Genomic DNA, 19,578 nt, shown 5'->3' on the forward strand with positions numbered 1-19,578 from the left:
TTAAAAGATGTCCCTTACCTCCTCTGAACAGGTCATTTAATTGTTCTCAAGGCCATGAAGTAGTTGTGTCCTCAGGTGCAGTCTTGCCAGCTTCTGGTGGTAGACCTGGCATGCATCTTGATGCAAGAGATGTGGTAGAAATGGAAGTGTGTGTGGTGGGCATGCAGCCATCTTCAAGAGGTAAGGAAACCATGTTTGTCTGAGCCACGTGGGGGCTAACAAGATGAATCTGGAGTTGTTGATCCTTATCTTCTGTATGAGCCTGACTAGGAGAGGGGTCAGGAGACAAGCCTACAATAGATGTGCATCCCATTAGAGGAGAAAAATATTGTGTAGAGAACGGGGTCCCAGTCCCACTCTGGAGCAAAAGTATGGGCACTTGGCATTCTGGGTTGTCTCAAAGAGATATATAGTAGGAAAGGAACTCCCAGTGTATGAGTATGTTCTATAGTACCCTGGTGTTCATTTCCCACTTGTGATCCTGGGAAAATTTTCTGCTCCGTGCATCTGCACTGGTGTTTGGCATCCTGACAGGTAGGAGGCTGAGATGTCGATGTTGTAGCAGATGCACCAGTTCCATAGGTGTATGGCTTCTGTGCATTAGGGAGTGTGAACATCCCCTCCCGCTCCCATCAGTTTATATAAAACATACAAGTGACATCTGTCAGCACCTTTATGGCCTTGTGCCTGATCCTGGGTAGGAAGTGTGAGCATACATTGTGGACTGCCCACAGCTCCAATATATTTATGTGTGGTCTTGGATCGTGTGGTTGGGCAGGTGTGCCCCTGTCCATTGTGAGTATAATTGATGGTGGGGTCTGTGTGAAGGGAACTCCTGTGCAAACACCGTGTAGTTAATATAGATAATTTTTTACTTTGGTTGGCATCATAAGACGTTTGCATGGAACATATACTGTCCTGAGCCAGCTCTGCAAGCATTTCATGTGCAGTCTGGTGTGTTTGATGACAAATGTCATTGTTGATATATGGCCTAACAATTGGAGACAGGTCCTGGCCAGTGTCTGTGAACTAACTCGCATTATGGTGATTAGATTGGTTACAGTGATAAATCTGTGTTGGGGCAGGCAGGCTATAGCTTCCAGACAGTCAAGGTAGGCCCCAATGAACTCCAGTCTCCGCACAGGTGTGAATGCTGCTTTGTATTAGTTTATTTGTAGACCTAGCTGTGTGAAGAGAGCTACTGTCTTTTGGGGAGCTTCTAGTGCCTCTTCTCGAGTCGATGCTTTGACTAAGCAACCATCCAGATAGGGGGAAAACAGTTACCTACCTTTTCGTAACTATTGTTCTTTGAGATATGTTGCTCGTGTCCATTCGATTCTAGGTGGGTGCGTGCCCACGTGCGCAGTCGGAGAATTTTGCCTTAGCGCTATCCGTGGGGCCAGTCATGGCGCCCTCTGGAGTGCCGCGCTCATCTGTCAGTATATAAGGCACCACCGGCTTTGGCCCCGCACAGTGCAGGCGGACTTGGGCTTTGGCTCTGGCCACCCGCCCAGGGCAGCAGGGCTTGAATAGGTTCAGGCTTCAGTCCCCACTCCTAGGGTCACGTAGTAATTTTTGCTGTCAGAAGGGAGTCATGGTGCAATGAAGTTAGAGAACCCCTGGATTAAGAAATAGCGGCAGTAGAACCCTCTTCCCCTCATCTCTCGAGGACCCTCCTCCACCACTCCCAGCCATAGGGGGTTTTCCACTTCCTGAGCGAGGAATCACTTGTGAGAAGGGTCCCTGAAGAGGAAGAGAAGTCCAAAAACTGCAGGGGGTAGCCCTGAGATATTATGTCGAGTACCCAGCGGTCTGAGGTTACTTGCAACCAAGCCCATCTGAAGGGACTCAGACAGTTGAGGAATGAGTAGGGGGGTGGATCCTGAGGATTGACTGGGGTGCCGTCCTCAGGTGCACCTTCAAAATGAGCGCTTCTGGCCCCCTTGGTGTTTCGAAGGGCCTAGCTGGGCAGGCGAGTGGGAGGCAGAGGAGCGATGGCTAAACCCACAGTTTTGGTCTCTTCTCCTAGATAAGCTCTGCTGAGGAGCCCAAGGCCTAGGAGGCAGGTTTTCTTGCCGCTTGCAGCATATGCAGCCCTAGTGAGAGGAGGGTCACCCGAGTGTCCTTGAGTCCATGCAGCCTCGAATCCGTTTGCTAAAAGAAGAACCCACTCCCAAAGGGGCAATCCTGGATGGAAGACTGCATCTCTTGGGACAGGCCCATGGATTGAAATCAGGAACTGCGCCTCATCACCACAGCCAAGGCGACGACCCTGGCAGCTGAATCAGCTGCATCCCAGGCCATCTGGAAGGAACTCCTCGCCACAGCAGTACCCTCCTCCAAAATGGTGGCAAACTCCTGGCACAGGTCCTTTAGGGAGTCCCTCAAATTCAAGTTGCATCTGCCCACTAGGGCTTGAAGATTTGACATCTGAAACTCGAGGCTGGTGGTTGAATAAATTTCCTCCCAAATAGGTCCAGCTTCTGGGCATCTTTATTTTTGGGGTGTGGAACTCGCCTGTCCCTTTCATTAGCTGCAGAAACGACAAGCGAACCAAGAGGGGGGTGGGTATATAGACATTCAAAACCCTTAGCAGGTATGAAATACTTCTTTTTGGCTCGCTTGGAGGTTGGTGGGATGGAGAATGGGGTTTGCTAGAGGGAAATGGCAATCTTGAGAACCCCTTCATGCATGGGCAATGCGACTTGTGAGGGGGCAGATGCCACAAGAATATTGAACATCTGCCATTTCCTCCACCTCCAAGCCCAAATTTGAAGCCACCCTCCTCAGCAGGGCTTGGGGCTCCCTAAAGTCATTGGGAGAGCTGGCCACTGAGGGTCCCGCAACTGCCTCTTCTGTGATGAGGATGATGATTATACTACTGGGGGAGGGACTGAGGCAGTCTCCCACTACTTCACAGTGGGCACCTGCTCCTCTCCTCAAATGTCAGAGTCTGCTCCACGTACCAAATCCGGTACCGTCGATGCCTCTCCAAAGCAACAAAGAAACACTAATGTGAGAACAGTACCAGAATCATTGGCATGCCCCATGCATTCCAATAGGGCCATTGGGCTGGCCACTGGCCCTGCTGCCATGCCGGCACTGTAGTAGCTGAGATGGTTTCCGGGGCCCACTGAGGTTGGAGCTACCTTGGCGAGGGGCTAAAGTCCCGCTCCGACTCCAAAGAGTCCCCTTCCGTTGACCAGGGCAGGGCTGTGAATGCCTGAGTGTGGCGGCTGACCCTCGGCGTAAGGGAACACTGCCTTGAGTGGGGCAAGCGATGCCTGCAGGGAACCGATGCTGGGAACGTGGAGACCGGTGCCGTGAGAAGAAGCAGTCTCATGATGGTGGGGAACGAGACCTGTGCCACAGCGTCAGCAGGTGGGAGGGCAAACCATGCTGGATGTAGGGGGACCTACGTCTCATTGCAGGTGACCTCCGTCGTGCCCACGGAGACTGGGATCGCAGTGCCGGCATCCTAAGCTCTCTAACCGGGGACCTACGATGCGGAGCCTGCCTCTGGTCTGGAAACTACTGCCCTCTGAGATGGCCCTGAACTCGGCTTGGCCTTAGAGTGGGGAGCCTTTGTCACTTCCAACAATGTATGTGGCACCAGGGCTAGGGGGGCTCGCTGATCGTTAGCCACCTCAGTCGCAGGAGGCAATATCGGGTGCCTGCATCCCCTACCATTCCCAGGAGTCAAAGGCGGATCCCTAGGAGGGCTGAGTCATCCAAGCGGTGATGCACCCCCATGCAGCTCTGGTGTGGGCAGATGGCCTGTACTTGGTCCTTTGCCCAAAGCCCCCTGCCCTTCCTTGCTCGGTTCCAGAGGGATTCGCTTCTTTAAACACTTCTTGGGCGTCGGTGAAGGGGATCCGTGCCAGATGAAGCTCGGTTCCGACGTGTTCCTCTCCAGTGCCGAGAGTAGGATCCGAGCAGGAAGGCTCCGACGCAGGGCAAAGCACAGCCTCATAAATGAATATCCCGCTCCTTTTGAGTTCTTGGTCAAAAGTTCTTACAAACGTGGCACTTACCTTTTACGTGCGACTCTCCCAAGCACTTTAAGCAGCTGCTCTGGGGGGGGTCACTAACAGGCACAGGTCTATTGCTTAAAACCTGGAGACTGGGGCATGCCCCACCTCTGGGCAAAGTCACAATGGGGACTCTAACTTATTAACTAACTGTTACACTTTACAGTAGCTAGTTAGTAATCAGGTGTTAACAACTATATACACAAAAGAAGGCAGAGTAGCACTAGGAAAAACCGCTGACCACTTACAAAGCAAGAGGAAGGAGCTCCGACCAACTGTTATGGGCGGTAAGAAGGAACTGAGAGGGAGTAAGGCCGGTGGTGCCTAATATACAGACGCATTAGCACGGCACTCCAGAGGGCACCATGACTGGCCCCACAGATACCACTAAGGCAAAAATCTCCGACGACTGTGCACATGGGTGTGCACACTTCTAGAATGGAATGGACATGAGCAAGCACTCCAAGAAGAAGATTCTGATACCTTGTCTGTGGAGGTGAGTGGCTACCACTGCAAGGACTTTTGAGAATACCTATGGAGCCACAGATCTGAAAAGCAGTATTTTTTACTGGAAATAATCTCTTCCCAGAACCTGAGGCACCTGGGTGAGGGATGTATCATTCATTAGCCTGGGAATTTTATCCTAAATACAGCACTCTAAAGCAAATTTTGCTAGCACCTATTTGAGTGAGATCCAGAAATATGTTAACACAAGCAACAAAAAATAAATATTTCTCATCTGGTTTTATAAATATAAGCATTTTGAACATTCAGTTGAGCCTCAAGATATCTTACCATCCCATTTTAGCTTAGAGAAGCCCTCAACCTAGTACTTCTTCTAATTACAGATGACAAATTCATTACTAAAAACAGGTCCTGGGAAAAATGGAAGTTTTATTTTTCTGAGAAGGGCATCCATATTTGATATAATTTGATTACACAATAATAATGGAAATTAAGCAGTTTATTTCAGATACAATCCTATATTGATTTTAATCCTGCAGCTCTTATTATTTCCCATTTATGCTATCTAAACTTGATTAATATAAGCACTTGTGTATGGCACTTCAAAGAGCAATAGACAGGTTTTTAAAGTATTTTTTAAAGAACTGAACCAAGTTATTTTTATACTTTGTTATCTAGCTTTCTGAAAGTGTTATATACTTCTGGATCTAACTGGTTACTCATTATTGATATATCAAAGTCCTTAATGATATAGGACATGAGTACTTTCAGCCTGGAGGATAAATTGTAACTTCATATAGCAGGAGTGTTCAACCTGTGGCTCCGGAGCCACATGCGGCTCTTCAGAAGTTAATATGAGGCTCCTTGCATAGGCACAGACTCCGGGGCTGGGGCTACAGGCGCCAACTTTCCAATGTGCCGGGGGGTGCTCACTGCTCAACCCCTGGCTCTGCCACAGGCCCTTCCCCTACTCCACCCCTTCCCACCCCCTCCTCTGAGCCTGCCATGCCCTCGCTCCTCCCCCTCCCCAGAGCCTCCTACACACCATGAAACAGCTGATCAGGAGGTGTGGGGAGGGAGGGGGAGGCACTGATTGGCAGGGCTGCCGGGAGGCGCTGGAATGGATTGGCGGCGGGGAGCTGATGCGGGACTGCTGACGTATTACTGTGGCTCTTTGGCAATGTACACTGGTAAATTCTGGCTCCTTCTCAGGCTCAGGTTGGCCACCCCCTTCATATAGTGTAAAAACGAGTAGGTTGTCCTTGTTGGTTGCCCTAATTGTCAGTCTGAAACAGACCAGTAGTAGATCCATGGAGAGAATTCTACCTCTGAGCAGAAAACTCATCATTAGAATGTCCCTCATAACTATGAATATTTTCCTGTTCTGCCCTGTTACCTCATAACCATTTAGCTCCTTGTGTCTACCGACCCTTCTGTGCAAATGGAAGCTGATTGTTTGTAGGTGGGAGAGGTGAGACCTGATGCTGATAGTTGGTAGCTGGGCAATATGGCTTAGCTTTCAGTTAATAGATGTACCAGACCCAGGAGTCCGAAGAATAGAATGAAATTATTTTTATACAGAATTTAATAATTCAGTACATCTCAATATATTTCAGATACGCTAGCTGCCACCCATCACCATAACATCTGAACACCTTCCACATGAAATCACTAATAGCAGCTAAGTTCCTAGATAAGAAGATTTTATATTTTGCAATCTTATGTTCTCCATTTAAAATGAGATTGTCTGATACTGTTTTCCAAATTCTCTCACTAATAAAGATCTTAATTTACTGTCAGTGAATTTACATACATTATGTCCCTTTATGGCTTACATGCTAGATAAAATAATACCTATTAAAAGATACTTTTCTAAATTCCAAAAAACACTGCAGGGATTTTTAGCCCCAAGACTGACTCTCATTTAAGTCAATGAATGTCAAGTGACTACTAAAAGCCTTTGTAATGTTTTTAAAATGTACCCCTTATTTCTCCTGATTGGCATAACAGACACAGTTTATCCTTCAGGGACTTTACCAGAAGTGACAAAATTGGAGTAAGTTCAAAAATACAGATCTCAGGATCTAAAAATTTATGATATCATGACATTTCATAGAATCATAGAATATTAGGGTTGGAAGAGACCTCAGGAGGTCATCTAGTCCAATCCTCTGCTCAAAGCAGGACCAACACCAATTAAATCATCCCAGCCCAGGCTTTGTCAAGCCGGGCCTTTAAAACCTCTAAGGATGGAGATTTCAGTTAGTAATCAATCAATATAAAACTTTCAATTCATAGATTGCAAATTTCTACTTAGATGTAGACTCCTTGACAGAAGGACTGTGTCTTCATTAAAAGAAAAGGAGTACTAGTGGCACCTTAGAGACTAACCAATTTATTTGAGCATAAGCTCTCGTGAGCTACAATAAATAAATTGGTTAGTCTCTAAGATGCCACTAGTACTCCTTTTCTTTTTGCGAATACAGACTAACACGGCTGCTACTCTGAAATGTGTCTTCATTCTTTAGCAAGAAACCATGCACACATAAAACACTATATACAGATGATTAATAATTGCACTGATACTTTCCATACATAGAATTACGGTTTGAAAGACAAATTTGAATTTCTACTCTTTAATTCTTAAAAGGTTAATTGTAGTTATAGTTCAGCAGAAGTACAGCAGTAGTAGAAGGTACCATCTCAGATAACAAGGTACCTCAGGAGTCCAGTTTTAGGTCAAAAATATTATGGAGCTGGGCGTGATGCTTTTGGTCTGAGAAATGGGAGAAGCAGTAGATCTCTAAACACGCCCAAGAATCATTCCCCAGAGCAACGATAGCAGCCTTTGAGAATGTCAGATCTATATTTGCACAAAGATGTGTCACTGTAATAGGTGTTAACCATAGGAGCAAAAAAAGGGGGAAGAGAAGGAGAAAACCAGATAATGAAAGCAAGGGCAATGGCGCAGACTCAGTTGCCAAAAGAAGGAGAATAAGACAGGTGAAAACTCTGCAAGGTCAAAACACTGTTCAAAGGGGTTTAGAGAATGGATATCAGAGTTGGGTCAGAGTGACTATTTCAGTGATATTCAGACTGAGGCTCGCAAGCCGCAAGTGCCTCTTCAATGTGCATCCTGTGGCTTTTTACAGCACATATTAAAACACTGTGATTTAATTATTAACCAATCTAATTTATTAACTAATCAGGATGCTTTTTACTATGTTAACAATTGTAGCTGATAAAATAATACTTGGTCAGTCATTTTGCTGCGAGAATAATAGAAATACACACACACACACGGCTGGATTTAGGGGCAGATGACCCCAGCGACCACCTGGGGTGCCGGGCTTGGGGAATGCCGGGCACAGGGTGCTGTTTTTGTTGTTAGCGACAAAAGGAAAAATAGAACATTTGAAGTAAAATGTTTTATGTGTTCTGTACATGCATTCATTTTTCACTAACCCCCGAAAATGTTCTGGACCTTTGTAGAATCTCATGGAACCTTCCAGACATTTTTCTTGAACCTCCTAGAATGTTGTCAGCCATGCCCTCATGAATATATAAGGCGCTCGATATTCTAAACCTTTTTTTATTGTGTAATTGTGAAAGTGTATTTGTGTTTTAAGACTTAAAGAATGTAAGTAGTGACTAATGAAGGACATTTTTAATGAGACATCAGAGATATCTAATGAACCCCTATCTACGCAACAATATAAAAGAAATACTGTTACTTCTTTTGGCATGTGCAATACATAATGTTTGATTACTTTCTAACACTGTGGAACAGACTTTTGCTGTCCCTAATACAGTCTGTTTTCCCCCAAAGAAGCCTTCAGGAGCTCAGTAGGAAACGAAAAACTCAGTTGCAATCTAGTTTGCAGCAAGGGGAAAATATCTGAAACAGAACAACATAGACCAGCTTTAGGCAGTAGCGATCATCCCAGTGCAGAAAAAACTGAGGAGTGAAGCGTAAATGATGGAATTCCTATTATTAAGGAATTAGCAGATTTTCCTGATGATAAAGAATGGAAATGTAAAGAAAGTGATGGAGAATCGTCCATCGTCCTGGTGGCATAAAGGAGAGTGATGATAGGGAAGAATTGGCTCACATGAAAAGGAGAGAAATGACAAAGAAAAATCTGGTTTACATGAAAAGGAGAGAAATGATGAAGAATCAGCCACACATGATGACAGAAACAACAATGAGAAAAACTGCACACCACAAATTGATACATCAGATCCTGCTTTATGGCCAGTGATCCTAAACTCTGCCAATATTAATCATACAATTTTGAACAAGACAGGCAAAATCGAGAATATGACGTTTCCAGTAAATGAGCAGAAGCGACTCTTCTCAAAGTCACACTGCAAAAGAGTGCTCAAGAAGAGTGAGATACAGAATGGGCATTGGCTAGTTTATTCAAAATCAACCGACAAACTGATCTATTTTTCTTGTAAAATATTTGACAAGAATGCAAATTATGGCTTGTGCTTTCTGGGTACAAATGCTGGCATAACTTAGCTGATGCTCTGAAGCAACATGAAAAGTCACTTGGCCATTTTACAGCCCAATCCAAATGGACATGAGTCAAGTCCACGCTCAAGCTGAATAAATGCAAAGATGCAGAAAAACAGTACATTATCCAGTGTAGAAACTGAGCATTGGAGGAACGTGTTCAAGCATCTGTTCTGAATTACCTTTTTCCTTGCAAAGAATAATTTGGCTTTCTGGGGCTCGTCTGATACATTGTTCACTGAACATAAAGGTCATTTCCTTGGTTTTGTAGAGCTCCTTGGGAAATATGACAATATCATGTTAAGCACCTACGTCAACTAGTTTGTAAAGAAGCTATGGACCATTACTGCAGCAAAACAATTCAAAATGAATTGATTAACCTTATGGCAAGGAAAGTGCTTAACAACATATTGATGCAGCTCAGCAAAGCAAAGTACTACACTGTAATAATGGACTGCACTCCTGACAGTAGTCACAGTAAAAGATGTCATTTACAGTAAGATTTGTTGACAAGGATGGGTGTATCCAAGTAAGGGAACACTTGATCTGTTTCCAGTCTGGACAACTCTACTGGAAAAGGCCTACCAGAACTGTTTATGAATATTTTGAACGAGAAAAAAATAAAGCTTCAGGATTTCCATGGCCAAGGCTACCACAATGGCACAAACATGAAAGGAAGAAACAGTGGTGTCCACGCAAGGATGCTTGCCTTGAATCCAAGAGCTTTTTTTATGCCTTGTGGCTGCTATTCCTTCAACCTAGTTGTGTCAGATGCAGTGTCCTCTTCTTTAGATTCAGTATCTCTCTTCAGAGTACTGCAAAGGATATATGTCTTGTTTTCAGCATCAACTATCAGGTGGAAGATATCACAGTCAATGTCACAAACCTGACTATGAAGCCACTAAGAGAGAGCTGCATTGAAAACATAAGGTCAAGGTAAATCTGACCATGAAGCCACTGCTGAGAGAGCTGCATTGACAACATAAGGTCAGTGAGGTACCATGTGACTGTTGTTTATGACGCCCTGATGGAACTGGCACAGTTGAGTAGAGGCCAGAATCTGACACGAGACACAAAGCCCGGTAAACCAGATCGCTGACTTCAAATTTCTGCTCTCAATTGTGGTTTGGCATGATATCCCGTTCCAAGTCAATGTTGTAAGGCATTACACACTCAGTAGATGGACATTGCGACCACTGCTACTTTGATTAGAAGTTGACTTGATTTCATTGTGGCCTACAGAAACAATGGATTTGAACATGCCATCACAGCTGCCAAAGAAATGACAGAAAACTTAGGAGTTGAGCCTGACTTTAAAAAAACTCATATTCATCATAAGAGGAAATAGCTTGGTTACAAGGTCAGAGATATGGTGATAGGAAGTGTGGCAGAGCTCCGACCTTGTCCCCGTGGGTCCTGTGCTTCCAGGAGGTTTATGCTAGCATCAGAGGCTCACTTGGACCCTCCACGTAGCCCTTCTCTCTCTAATGCCAGGGTTACAGTTTTTTCATCATAAGCCAGCAAGGAGGTTGGTGAGAGAACTCCCACAGCCTCTGTTGTCCCTACAGGCTTATTCCAGAACAGTTTAGCCTCCTGTCCTGACAGGGGCCTGTCTTCCCCTCCCAGGAGGTGTTTCTGTAGTGGTGGGCTGGGGAGAACCCAGGCCTGTCCTCTACTCTAGGTTCCGGCCCAGGAACCCTAATGGCAGCAACTGTTGGCAGCCGACCTTTCACTGCCAGAGTTGATACATTTCCCTGGGCCACTTCCCTACCGCTCTCCTGCTTCTCTCTGTTAACGCCTTCTTCACCCTTACTTTGCGTTTCCAGTGGCTTGAGGGTGTCTTCATTACCCAGCCCTTCAGTCACACTTCCTCTCCTCTGGCTCCCTGGCTCTCCTTGGCCTGACCGGAGTGAGCCCTTTTATAGTATCAGAGGGGCCTTAATTAGAGTCAGGTGTTCACATTAGCTTAACAGCCTCACCTGATTCTTTGCAGGCTAACTGGAGTCATGTGTCCACCCTAGCCTGGAGAAGCCCTGCTCTGGTCAGTCAGGGAACAGAAAACTGTTTATCCAGTGGCCTTCTACTATCTGCCTTCTACTACTCTGCTGTACCCAACTGGCCTGCGTCTATCACAGAAGCTTGGACGAAAAATTCAAGGAGGAGGTTTTTTGGTTGCTCATTGACACTGCTCAAGTGTCCATCAAAGAAAGGTCTGGATAAATGAAGCACCATGAAAAGACCTAGAGGATTTTGTATGACCTTAGTAAGCAGGAAAACACTTGAACAGTTGTACGGACCTTCACCAGACTCTGACACATGGAGAATGTTCAGATGTCAATGATGAAAACCTCTGTGTTGAACTGGACAACAGCAATCACATTTTGCAATACAGGAAGCACTCTCCACTTCAAGTTCTCCTATTTTGTCATGATGCAGAGCCGGAGAACACTTTTCCTAATGTGCGGATACTTTGAGGATTCTGCTCACGCTGCTGGTCATAGTCACAAGAGGTGAGCGCAGCTTTTTGAAGCTCAGGCTCATAAAAACATATTCAATTGACGATGGCCAATGAAAAAACTGACATTGTTTGCTATTCTATTGCTTGAAAATGGCATTGGCCAGTCTTTGGATCTCTAATGCTGTGCTTCAGTTTGGGAGGGCAAAAGGTGAGAAGAGCAACTTTTTGAACTGAAGGATAGGGTTAACATTCTAAGGCTGTCACCTTCTGTAACACTATTTAATATTGGTCCACCCAATGTTGGTGCACAGTTCAATTTCTTCATGTTAGAATATTTCAGTTATTCTTAAAATTAAAAAAAGTTTCTATAAACAATTATTTTTATTTGCTTACATAGGGCATAACTTACAGATCCTAGCGTACAAATTTATCATCTTATGAGACAGGGATAAATCATGCATGCAAATCATGTATCAAAGTCGTGAAATGGGCTACAAATGCAATAAAAAATAAGGTATTCAAAAGTTTAACAAATGGAGGGGAGGGGGGCCACCATCTGTTCTAGGGCCAGCCCTGTATATACATAAAAATAGTAAATGAAACAATGAATTCACATTACTGTGACTCTTTTGTGTAACGTTGACCACTAATATGGCTCCTGAACCACTAAGGTCCGAGTATCACTGGAAATATTTGTTTTGGAGATTTACATCACCACCGAACCTAGGCCATCACCAATCACAACACATGGGAAACCACTTATAAAGAAAAAGGTTACCTCTATGTGCATTGCAAGTTGTGCTTTCTCCTTGTCCTTGTGCTCTATGCATTGCTTCAGCTCCTCTACCTCTGACATGACAGCACTATGATTCAGCTTTGCTCTTAACTCCAGGATCTGTTTCTCCAACTCTTGCTTCTCCCGCTCAGACCTTTCAACAACTACGAAATAGTGTGAGCCATTTGTGAACAAACAGAATTGATATGCCAAGTGAAAGCACTAAAATCTAGAAATTAAATTTCTCATTCCTATCTTTGCAGTACTATTTTCTTCTTCCCATATAAATTATGGGGTATTAATGGGAACATATGAATATCCCACAGCTATTGATTTTATCAGTATACAACTGGAAGATACTAAAAGTTAAAAGTATGATTTCATAGCTAGGGAAATATTAGCCTTCTATTCACTGCAGCCAAGCCATTTCATGTTCTCTTCCTCCTTTGTAGGCAGTTTTCATATAGGAGTGAAAAAAACATGGATGAAATGGGAGTTTTACCACTGACTTCAACAGAGCCAAAATTTAACCACATTAAGGCACAGTTGCAAGATCTGGATGCTATACCATTAGTGAAGAGTACTTTATAAAAAATTGTCAGGATGTATCACTTTTTACTATATCTAGGTAAGTATGTGAAGTTTCCATTCTTATCCAGAACTTGTAAGGTAAATTTCTATCTAAAAATTGCAGTAATTATATCAGCAGTTCCTCAGCTGACAATCAAGGTTCTTCGGTTTATAACTCAATAGAAATTCAGAAAACCTCAGTCCCTAACCCTTTGCATGACTCTCTGTTCTATCCCCAGACTACTTACTGTTGAAACATTTGCTTAAAGCTCTATTCCTCTTTTTGGTAAAATTGCTCCAGGATAGGTTTTGTTTCTTTCTTTGCATTTTTTACAGAAACATTTTATAGCATTGTCATAAATATAAAGGGAAGGGTAAACCCCTTTGAAATCCCTCCTGGCCAGGGGAAAGCTCCTCTCACCTGTAAAGGGTTAAGAAGCTAAAGGTAACCTCGCTGGCACCTGACCAAAATGACCAATGAGGAGACAAGATACTTTCAAAAGCTGGGAGGAGGGAGAGAAACAAAGGGTCTGTATGCTGGGTCTTTGCCGGGGATAGACCAGGAATGGAGTCTTAGAACTTTTAGTAAGTAATCTAGCTAGGTATGTGTTAGATTATGATTTCTTTAAATGGCTGAGAAAAGAATTGTGCTGAATAGAATAACTATTTCTGTCTATCTTTTTTGTAACTTAAGGTTTTGCCTAGAGGGGTTCTCTATGTTTTTGAATCTAACTACCCTGTAAGATATCTACCATCCTGATTTTACAGGGGGGATTTCTTTATTTCTATTTACTTCTATTTTTTATTAAAAGTCTTCTTGTAAAAAACTGAATGCTTTTTCATTGTTCTCAGATCCAAGGGTTTGGGTCTGTGGTCACCTATGCAAATTGGTGAGGCTTTTTATCCAACATTTCCCAGGAAAGGGGGGTACAAGCGTTGGGAGGATTGTTCATTGTTCTTAAGATCCAAGGGTCTGGGTCTGTAGTCACCTAGGCAAATTGGTGAGGCTTTTTACCAAACCTTGTCCAGGAAGTGGGGTGCAAGGTTTTGGGAAGTATTTTGGGGGGAAGGACGCGTCCAAACAGCTCTTCCCCAGTAACCAGTATTAGTTTGGTGGTGGTAGCGGCCAGTCCAAGGACAACGGGTGGAATATTTTGTACCTTGGGGAAGTTTTGACCTAAGCTGGTAAAGATAAGCTTAGGAGGTTTTTCATGCAGGTCCCCACATCTGTACCCTAGAGTTCAGAGTGGGGGAGGAACCTTGACAAGCATACTTATTATAATTGCAAAACAAGTGGTGGAAAAGGAATTTTAAATGTGCAATATAAAGCTCTCATACTATTGTCACAAATAAGTTCAATTTTAAGCAAAATGGTCACCTTATCAGGTGGTTGAAAAATGGCTAACAATTCACCGTCTTCTGAAAAAACAAAGTATTTGATACAGGACTATAGAGTCTTCAGTTTTCTGAGGAAGGGAAGATTTTTATAAAACATGGAATCACAATTCCATTTTAATGACCATGAGACTCTGTCTGGATGTAAGAGGAATTAAGCAGCTGTAATATGAAGTTACAAAAATAGATAGTAGGACTTAAGCAAGCTGATGAAAGATTCATTGGGATATTGAACCTAGCCTACATACCACCTAAATCACACAGAAGTGTGTCACTATAAATGATAGACCATAGTGATTCCAGAAGATATTGACTTTTTTAAAAACACACAAGTCAAGATGCATTTAGAGAGCTCAAGTACAGATCAATTTGTAATTTTTTATCCAAAAATATTTTAGAGACATTATAGCCTACTATGCAATTACCTCTTCAGATTTTAAATGTATTTTTTAAATTCTGAATACCATGACCTATTTTCACATTTGTAAGGTGTCACAAATACAAGCATTAACTGAATGTGATTGAGACTATATTCTCTACTTCTCCCTAGAATAAGTTGTCATTTCTGAAGGATAATTTGGAGGTTTAACAGGCAGTTTAGCAACCTTCTTAATTAAGGAAAAATCTACACAGGCAGGTGAATCTTGCACTGCGCTGCAATGTGGCAAGAGTTAATCTCATGATAGGTAGAAATACCAACATTTCAGAAAAATACTATCAAAATTTTTACAGTAAATCTTTTGATACTATAAAAACGGTTCAAAATTTCTCTTCAATGAAGAAACCATTGATGCTGCTCAGCTGAATAATCCTATACATTTTGGATTTTTTAAAAAATAACCAGTATGAAGATAATGTATTTCAGTCTTCTCATAACTTTTGTTTCTCTTAACTACTTAGCTACTAACATCTGACACCAATACGAACAAAAGTTAATTGAGCCAAGACGATAACTAGCTGTATTTAGTTCAACCAACAGAGGATCTAGATTACAACTCAAAAGACAGAGATCATTCTCTTGCAAAGTCATAAATTTATGTCCCGAAAAACAGGAAAAGGCTGTACCTGATCTAATTCTCCTGTTGTCCTCTTGCTCATCATGGCAGCTTTGGCGGTGCAGGGCAACCTGTGAAACTTGATGCTGCAAATCCATGCGGTCCGCTTCCGTTCTCAGTAATTGGGAATGGAGATCCTCAATCTAACAAATAGACAAGTACCAAACATTTAATAAAACAAAACAAAAATGCAAACAATTCAATTCTACCAAACACCATAAACATTAAAAGACTTGATATAGTCTTGATATTCTTTAGCAGATCCCTTAGTGCTCAGAGAGGGCAAGCATAAACTAAACGAAAGTTCATTCCTAGATATGGTCAGAAAGGGATGACCAAAATACTATGTGAGCTAGTATAAATCATTTACATTGCCAGTTGCAAGGAAAGGCTTTAATCTAAACCAAGCCATGTTCTAATCATTTTCACATCCTGTAATTGGCTTATTTTATCTCTATATCTGATTCTGGGTGGGGGGAAAATAAAGATTGCAGTCATCAGAAGTGTGATATGTACAAATCAATACTTCTTTAGTATAAGAGGATTCTGCAGCTCGCTTTCATTTTCTTTCTGAATATATTGTATGTCACATATTAACAATACTGTACAATATTAACAATACAAAGAACATTTGATAGAGCACCATTAATGTGTATGTTAAAACAAGGCAAGCACAGAACCAGAATTAAAGCAAAAAATATTCTTAATCCACCCCACTGTGCCTAGGTATTTCAGCATGTATGAGACATAACGTCTTCTGAGGTACCTACACACAATGGGGTGAATTCAAAATAAAACAGCATTTTCAACTCAGAAATCTGTACTGTTAACAAATTCAAACAATGAATGCTAATGGAACTGAGCCCCAAGTCCCCCTCAACCAATTTCATCTTTTTTTCTAGCTCTCCAAAAAAAAAGAGAAAAAGCACTGAGTAAATAGGGAGAGTTTCTGATGCTATAAAGAATTAGAGGGGTAGCTGTGTTGTTTCTGTGGATACAGACTAACGAGGAGTCTGGTGGCACCTTAAAGACTAAAAGATTTATTTGCGCATAAGCTTTCGTGGGTTAAAAAAACCACTTCTTCAGATGCATGGATTGAAAATTGCAGTGGCACCTTAAAGACTAAAAGATTTATTTGCGCATAAGCTTTCGTGGGTTAAAAAAACCACTTCTTCAGATGCATGGATTGAAAATTGCAGATACAGGCATAAATATATATTGGCACATGAAGAGAGGGCGTTACCTTACAAGTGGAGAACCAGTGTTGAAAGCCAATTCAATCAGGGTGGATGTGGTCCACTCCAAATAATTGAGAAGGAGGTATCAATACCAAGAGAAGGAAAATTGCTTTTGTAGTGAGCCAGCCACTCCCAGTCCCTATTCAAGCCCAAATTAATGTTGTTAAGTTTGCAAATGAATTGTAGCTCTGCAGTTTCTCTTTGAAGTCTGTTTTTGAAGTTTTTTTGTTGAAGAATAGCTACTTTTAAATCTGTTATTGAATGTCCAGGGAGATTGAAGTGTTCTCCTACTGGCTTTTGTATGTTACCATTCCTGATGTGTGATTTGTGTCCATTTATCCTTTTAGGTAGAGGACTGTCCAATTTGGCCAATGTACGTGGCAGAGGGGCATTGCTGGCAAATGATGACATATATCACATTAGTAGAAGTGCAGGTGAATGAGCCCCTAATGGTATGGCTGGGTCCTATGATGGTGTCGCTAGAGTAGATATGGGGACAGAGAAGGCAACAGAATTTCTTACAGGGTTTGGTTCCTGGGTTAGTGTTTCTTTGGTATGGTGTATGGTTGCTGGTGAGTATTTGCTTCATGTTGGCGGTCTGTCTGTAAGTGAGGATTGGCCTGCCTCCCAAGGCCTGTGAGAGAGGGGGATCTTTTTCCAGTATAGGTTGTAGATCGTTGATGATGCGCTTGAGAGGTTTTAGCCAGGGGCTGTACGTGATGACAAGTGGTGTTCTGTTATTTTCCTTGTTGGGCCGGTCCTGTAGTAGATGACTTCTGGGTACCTGTCTCGCTCTGTCAATCTGTTTCCTCACTTCCCCAGGTGGGTATTGTAGTTTTAAGAATGCTTGATAGAGATCTTGTAGGTGTTTGTCTGAGGGATTGGAGCAAATCCGGTCATATCTTAGAGCTTGGCTGTAGAGGATGGATTGTGTGATGTGTCCTGGATGGAAGCTGGAGGCATGTGGTCAGTAGGTTTCTGATATAGGGTGGTGTTTACGTGACCATCACTTATTTGAACTGTAGTGTCCAGAAAGTGGATCTCTTGTATGGACTGGTCCAGGCTAATGTTGATGGTGGGGTGGAAATTGTTGAAATCATGGTGGAACTCTTCAAGGGCCTCCTTCCCGTGGGTCCATATGATGATGTAGATGTCATCAATGTAGCGCAAGTAGAGGAGGGGCGCTTGGGGATGAGAGCTGAGGAAGCGTTGTTCTAAGTCAGCCATAAAAATGTTGGCATACTGTGTGGCCGCGCAGGTACCCATAGCAGTACCGCTGACTTGAAGGTATAAATTGTCCCCAAATCTGAAATGGTTCTGGGTGAGGACACGAAAGCTTATGCCCAAATAAATCTGTTAGTCTTTAAGGCGCCACCGGACTCCTCGTTGTTTCTGATGTTATACTGGATTCCCGGGTCTTTCAGATTCAACAGTTTCAGTGTGCCTTGTTCAGGCCCAAATATAGACAGTTTGCATAGTACTTTTACTATATTTCTATTGTAGCAAGTGTTTCTATACCACTCTGGATGTCTGGAGTCACTGACTATCAACAATACTATGTACCACATATCACAGAACAGTTACAAATACACAATATGCAAAAACACACTATGAAATGCAGCTAGAACAGTGCATGTGTTTATCCAATGTAAAGTCAACTAATTTGAAAAGTTGGAGGATAAAAAGTACACACACACAAAAGTGTGTTTGAGACACTAATGCATTTAGAGACACTTACAAATGCAAATGCCTACATTATGTATTATATATATTTCTTCATCCCCCAGCTGGATGTCTGCAACAAATGAAGCTCTCGGGAACAGTTTGTCTTCTTGATCCAGTCTATTTTTACAGCACACATCTGAAGGAGCTTTGGTAGATATCAACATGACACAATGCCATTGAAGGAATGGCTTTAGTGACTATTTTTAATGCTGAGAAGCTCCCATTTTTATATGATCTTATGTAGATCAGTCTAGTAGGCATTGCTTTGTACATTTCCTTCCTTGCTCTCCCAAACAAAATGTTGTTATTAGAGTAACTGACAGCAAGATTAAAGAGACAGGCTTGAGCCTAGCTTAATATGAAAGGAGGAGGATTTTCATGGCATGAAAGTTGTTACCTGATGCAGAAGAGCTTCTCGACTGCCTTCTGACTGATCTAACTTCCTCTGGGACCGCTTCAACTCCTGCTCAAGCTTATAATTTGATTAAGGATGAAGAAACAAAGTTATGCATTCATCCTGGTACTAAAATATTTTAACTATTTAAAACTAACAACTTATATTTAAAAAATAAAATAAAAATAATTTCTTATACCTCTAACCCTGAACATGTAAAGCAAACTGTAATATAAGATGCTACAAACATATCTACAATTATTAAAATAAATTTATAATTTTATCATGCATCATATAATCATTTACCTCTGTACTACCACCAGTGGCTACAAAATGGCATATGCATTCCCAAACCAAAACAGCATTAAAATGGAAGTTAAAACTCAGAGCACATATCGCTAATTTAGGGTAAATTGCCTTACAAAGATGATGCAATTGTCCAAAAAAATAAGCATTAAAAATTCAGGAAATTCAAAATAAAAGATTGTTTAAAAGACATCCAAACATGTTAAAATATGAAAATACACAGGTAAGGCACTCAAACCACTTCAGTTCTGCCTTTCAGCCATACCACACAATAACTATGGAATAATGACTGATATATTACAGAACTTGGTCCAAGATAATATGATACTCATTTTTAAAGAAAGGCCAGGCTTGGGAGGATGGGTTCCATTTTTTTCTCCTCATGTTGTCATTAAACTGTTTTGTTACCTTGACTGTGCAATTCCATACTATCCGGTAGATAACAAGAGAACGCTGAATTGTTTTTAGTCAAGCTTTAAAAAAAAGTATTGCTCCAGGGCCAAGAAGAAATGTGTAACATTTTAGACTGAAAGGTAATAGACTGATAGTGTGATATGATCTGAAAATGACTTTTAAAAATGAAAATTCTTGTTGCTGCATGCTTCACTTGTAAAAACTTTAAAGACTGAATCTAGTTGATGCTTCGC

At 42.2% G+C, this 19,578-nt stretch overlaps 1 protein-coding gene across 7 annotated transcripts in view; it reads right to left on the reverse strand.

Annotated features, from left to right (window-relative positions):
* Positions 1–19,578, reverse strand: part of CEP128 (centrosomal protein 128) — a 446,273-nt gene that overhangs the window by 353,821 nt on the left and 72,874 nt on the right. For all 7 annotated transcript variants that reach the window (XR_012159510.1, XM_073349335.1, XM_073349339.2 and 4 more), the window contains 3 exons: positions 18,629–18,703; positions 15,279–15,411; positions 12,252–12,412 (listed from right to left, as the gene is read on the reverse strand). Coding sequence is in view for 6 of the 7 variants with exons in the window: in XM_073349335.1 (XP_073205436.1) it covers positions 12,252–12,412; positions 15,279–15,411; positions 18,629–18,703 (369 nt within the window). In the remaining variant the exon portion in view is untranslated. The remainder of the gene's footprint in view (positions 1–12,251; positions 12,413–15,278; positions 15,412–18,628; positions 18,704–19,578) is intronic.

The sequence above is a fragment of the Lepidochelys kempii genome, chromosome 6 (assembly GCF_965140285.1).
Source record: "Lepidochelys kempii isolate rLepKem1 chromosome 6, rLepKem1.hap1, whole genome shotgun sequence".
NCBI classification, from domain to species: domain Eukaryota; kingdom Metazoa; phylum Chordata; order Testudines; family Cheloniidae; genus Lepidochelys; species Lepidochelys kempii.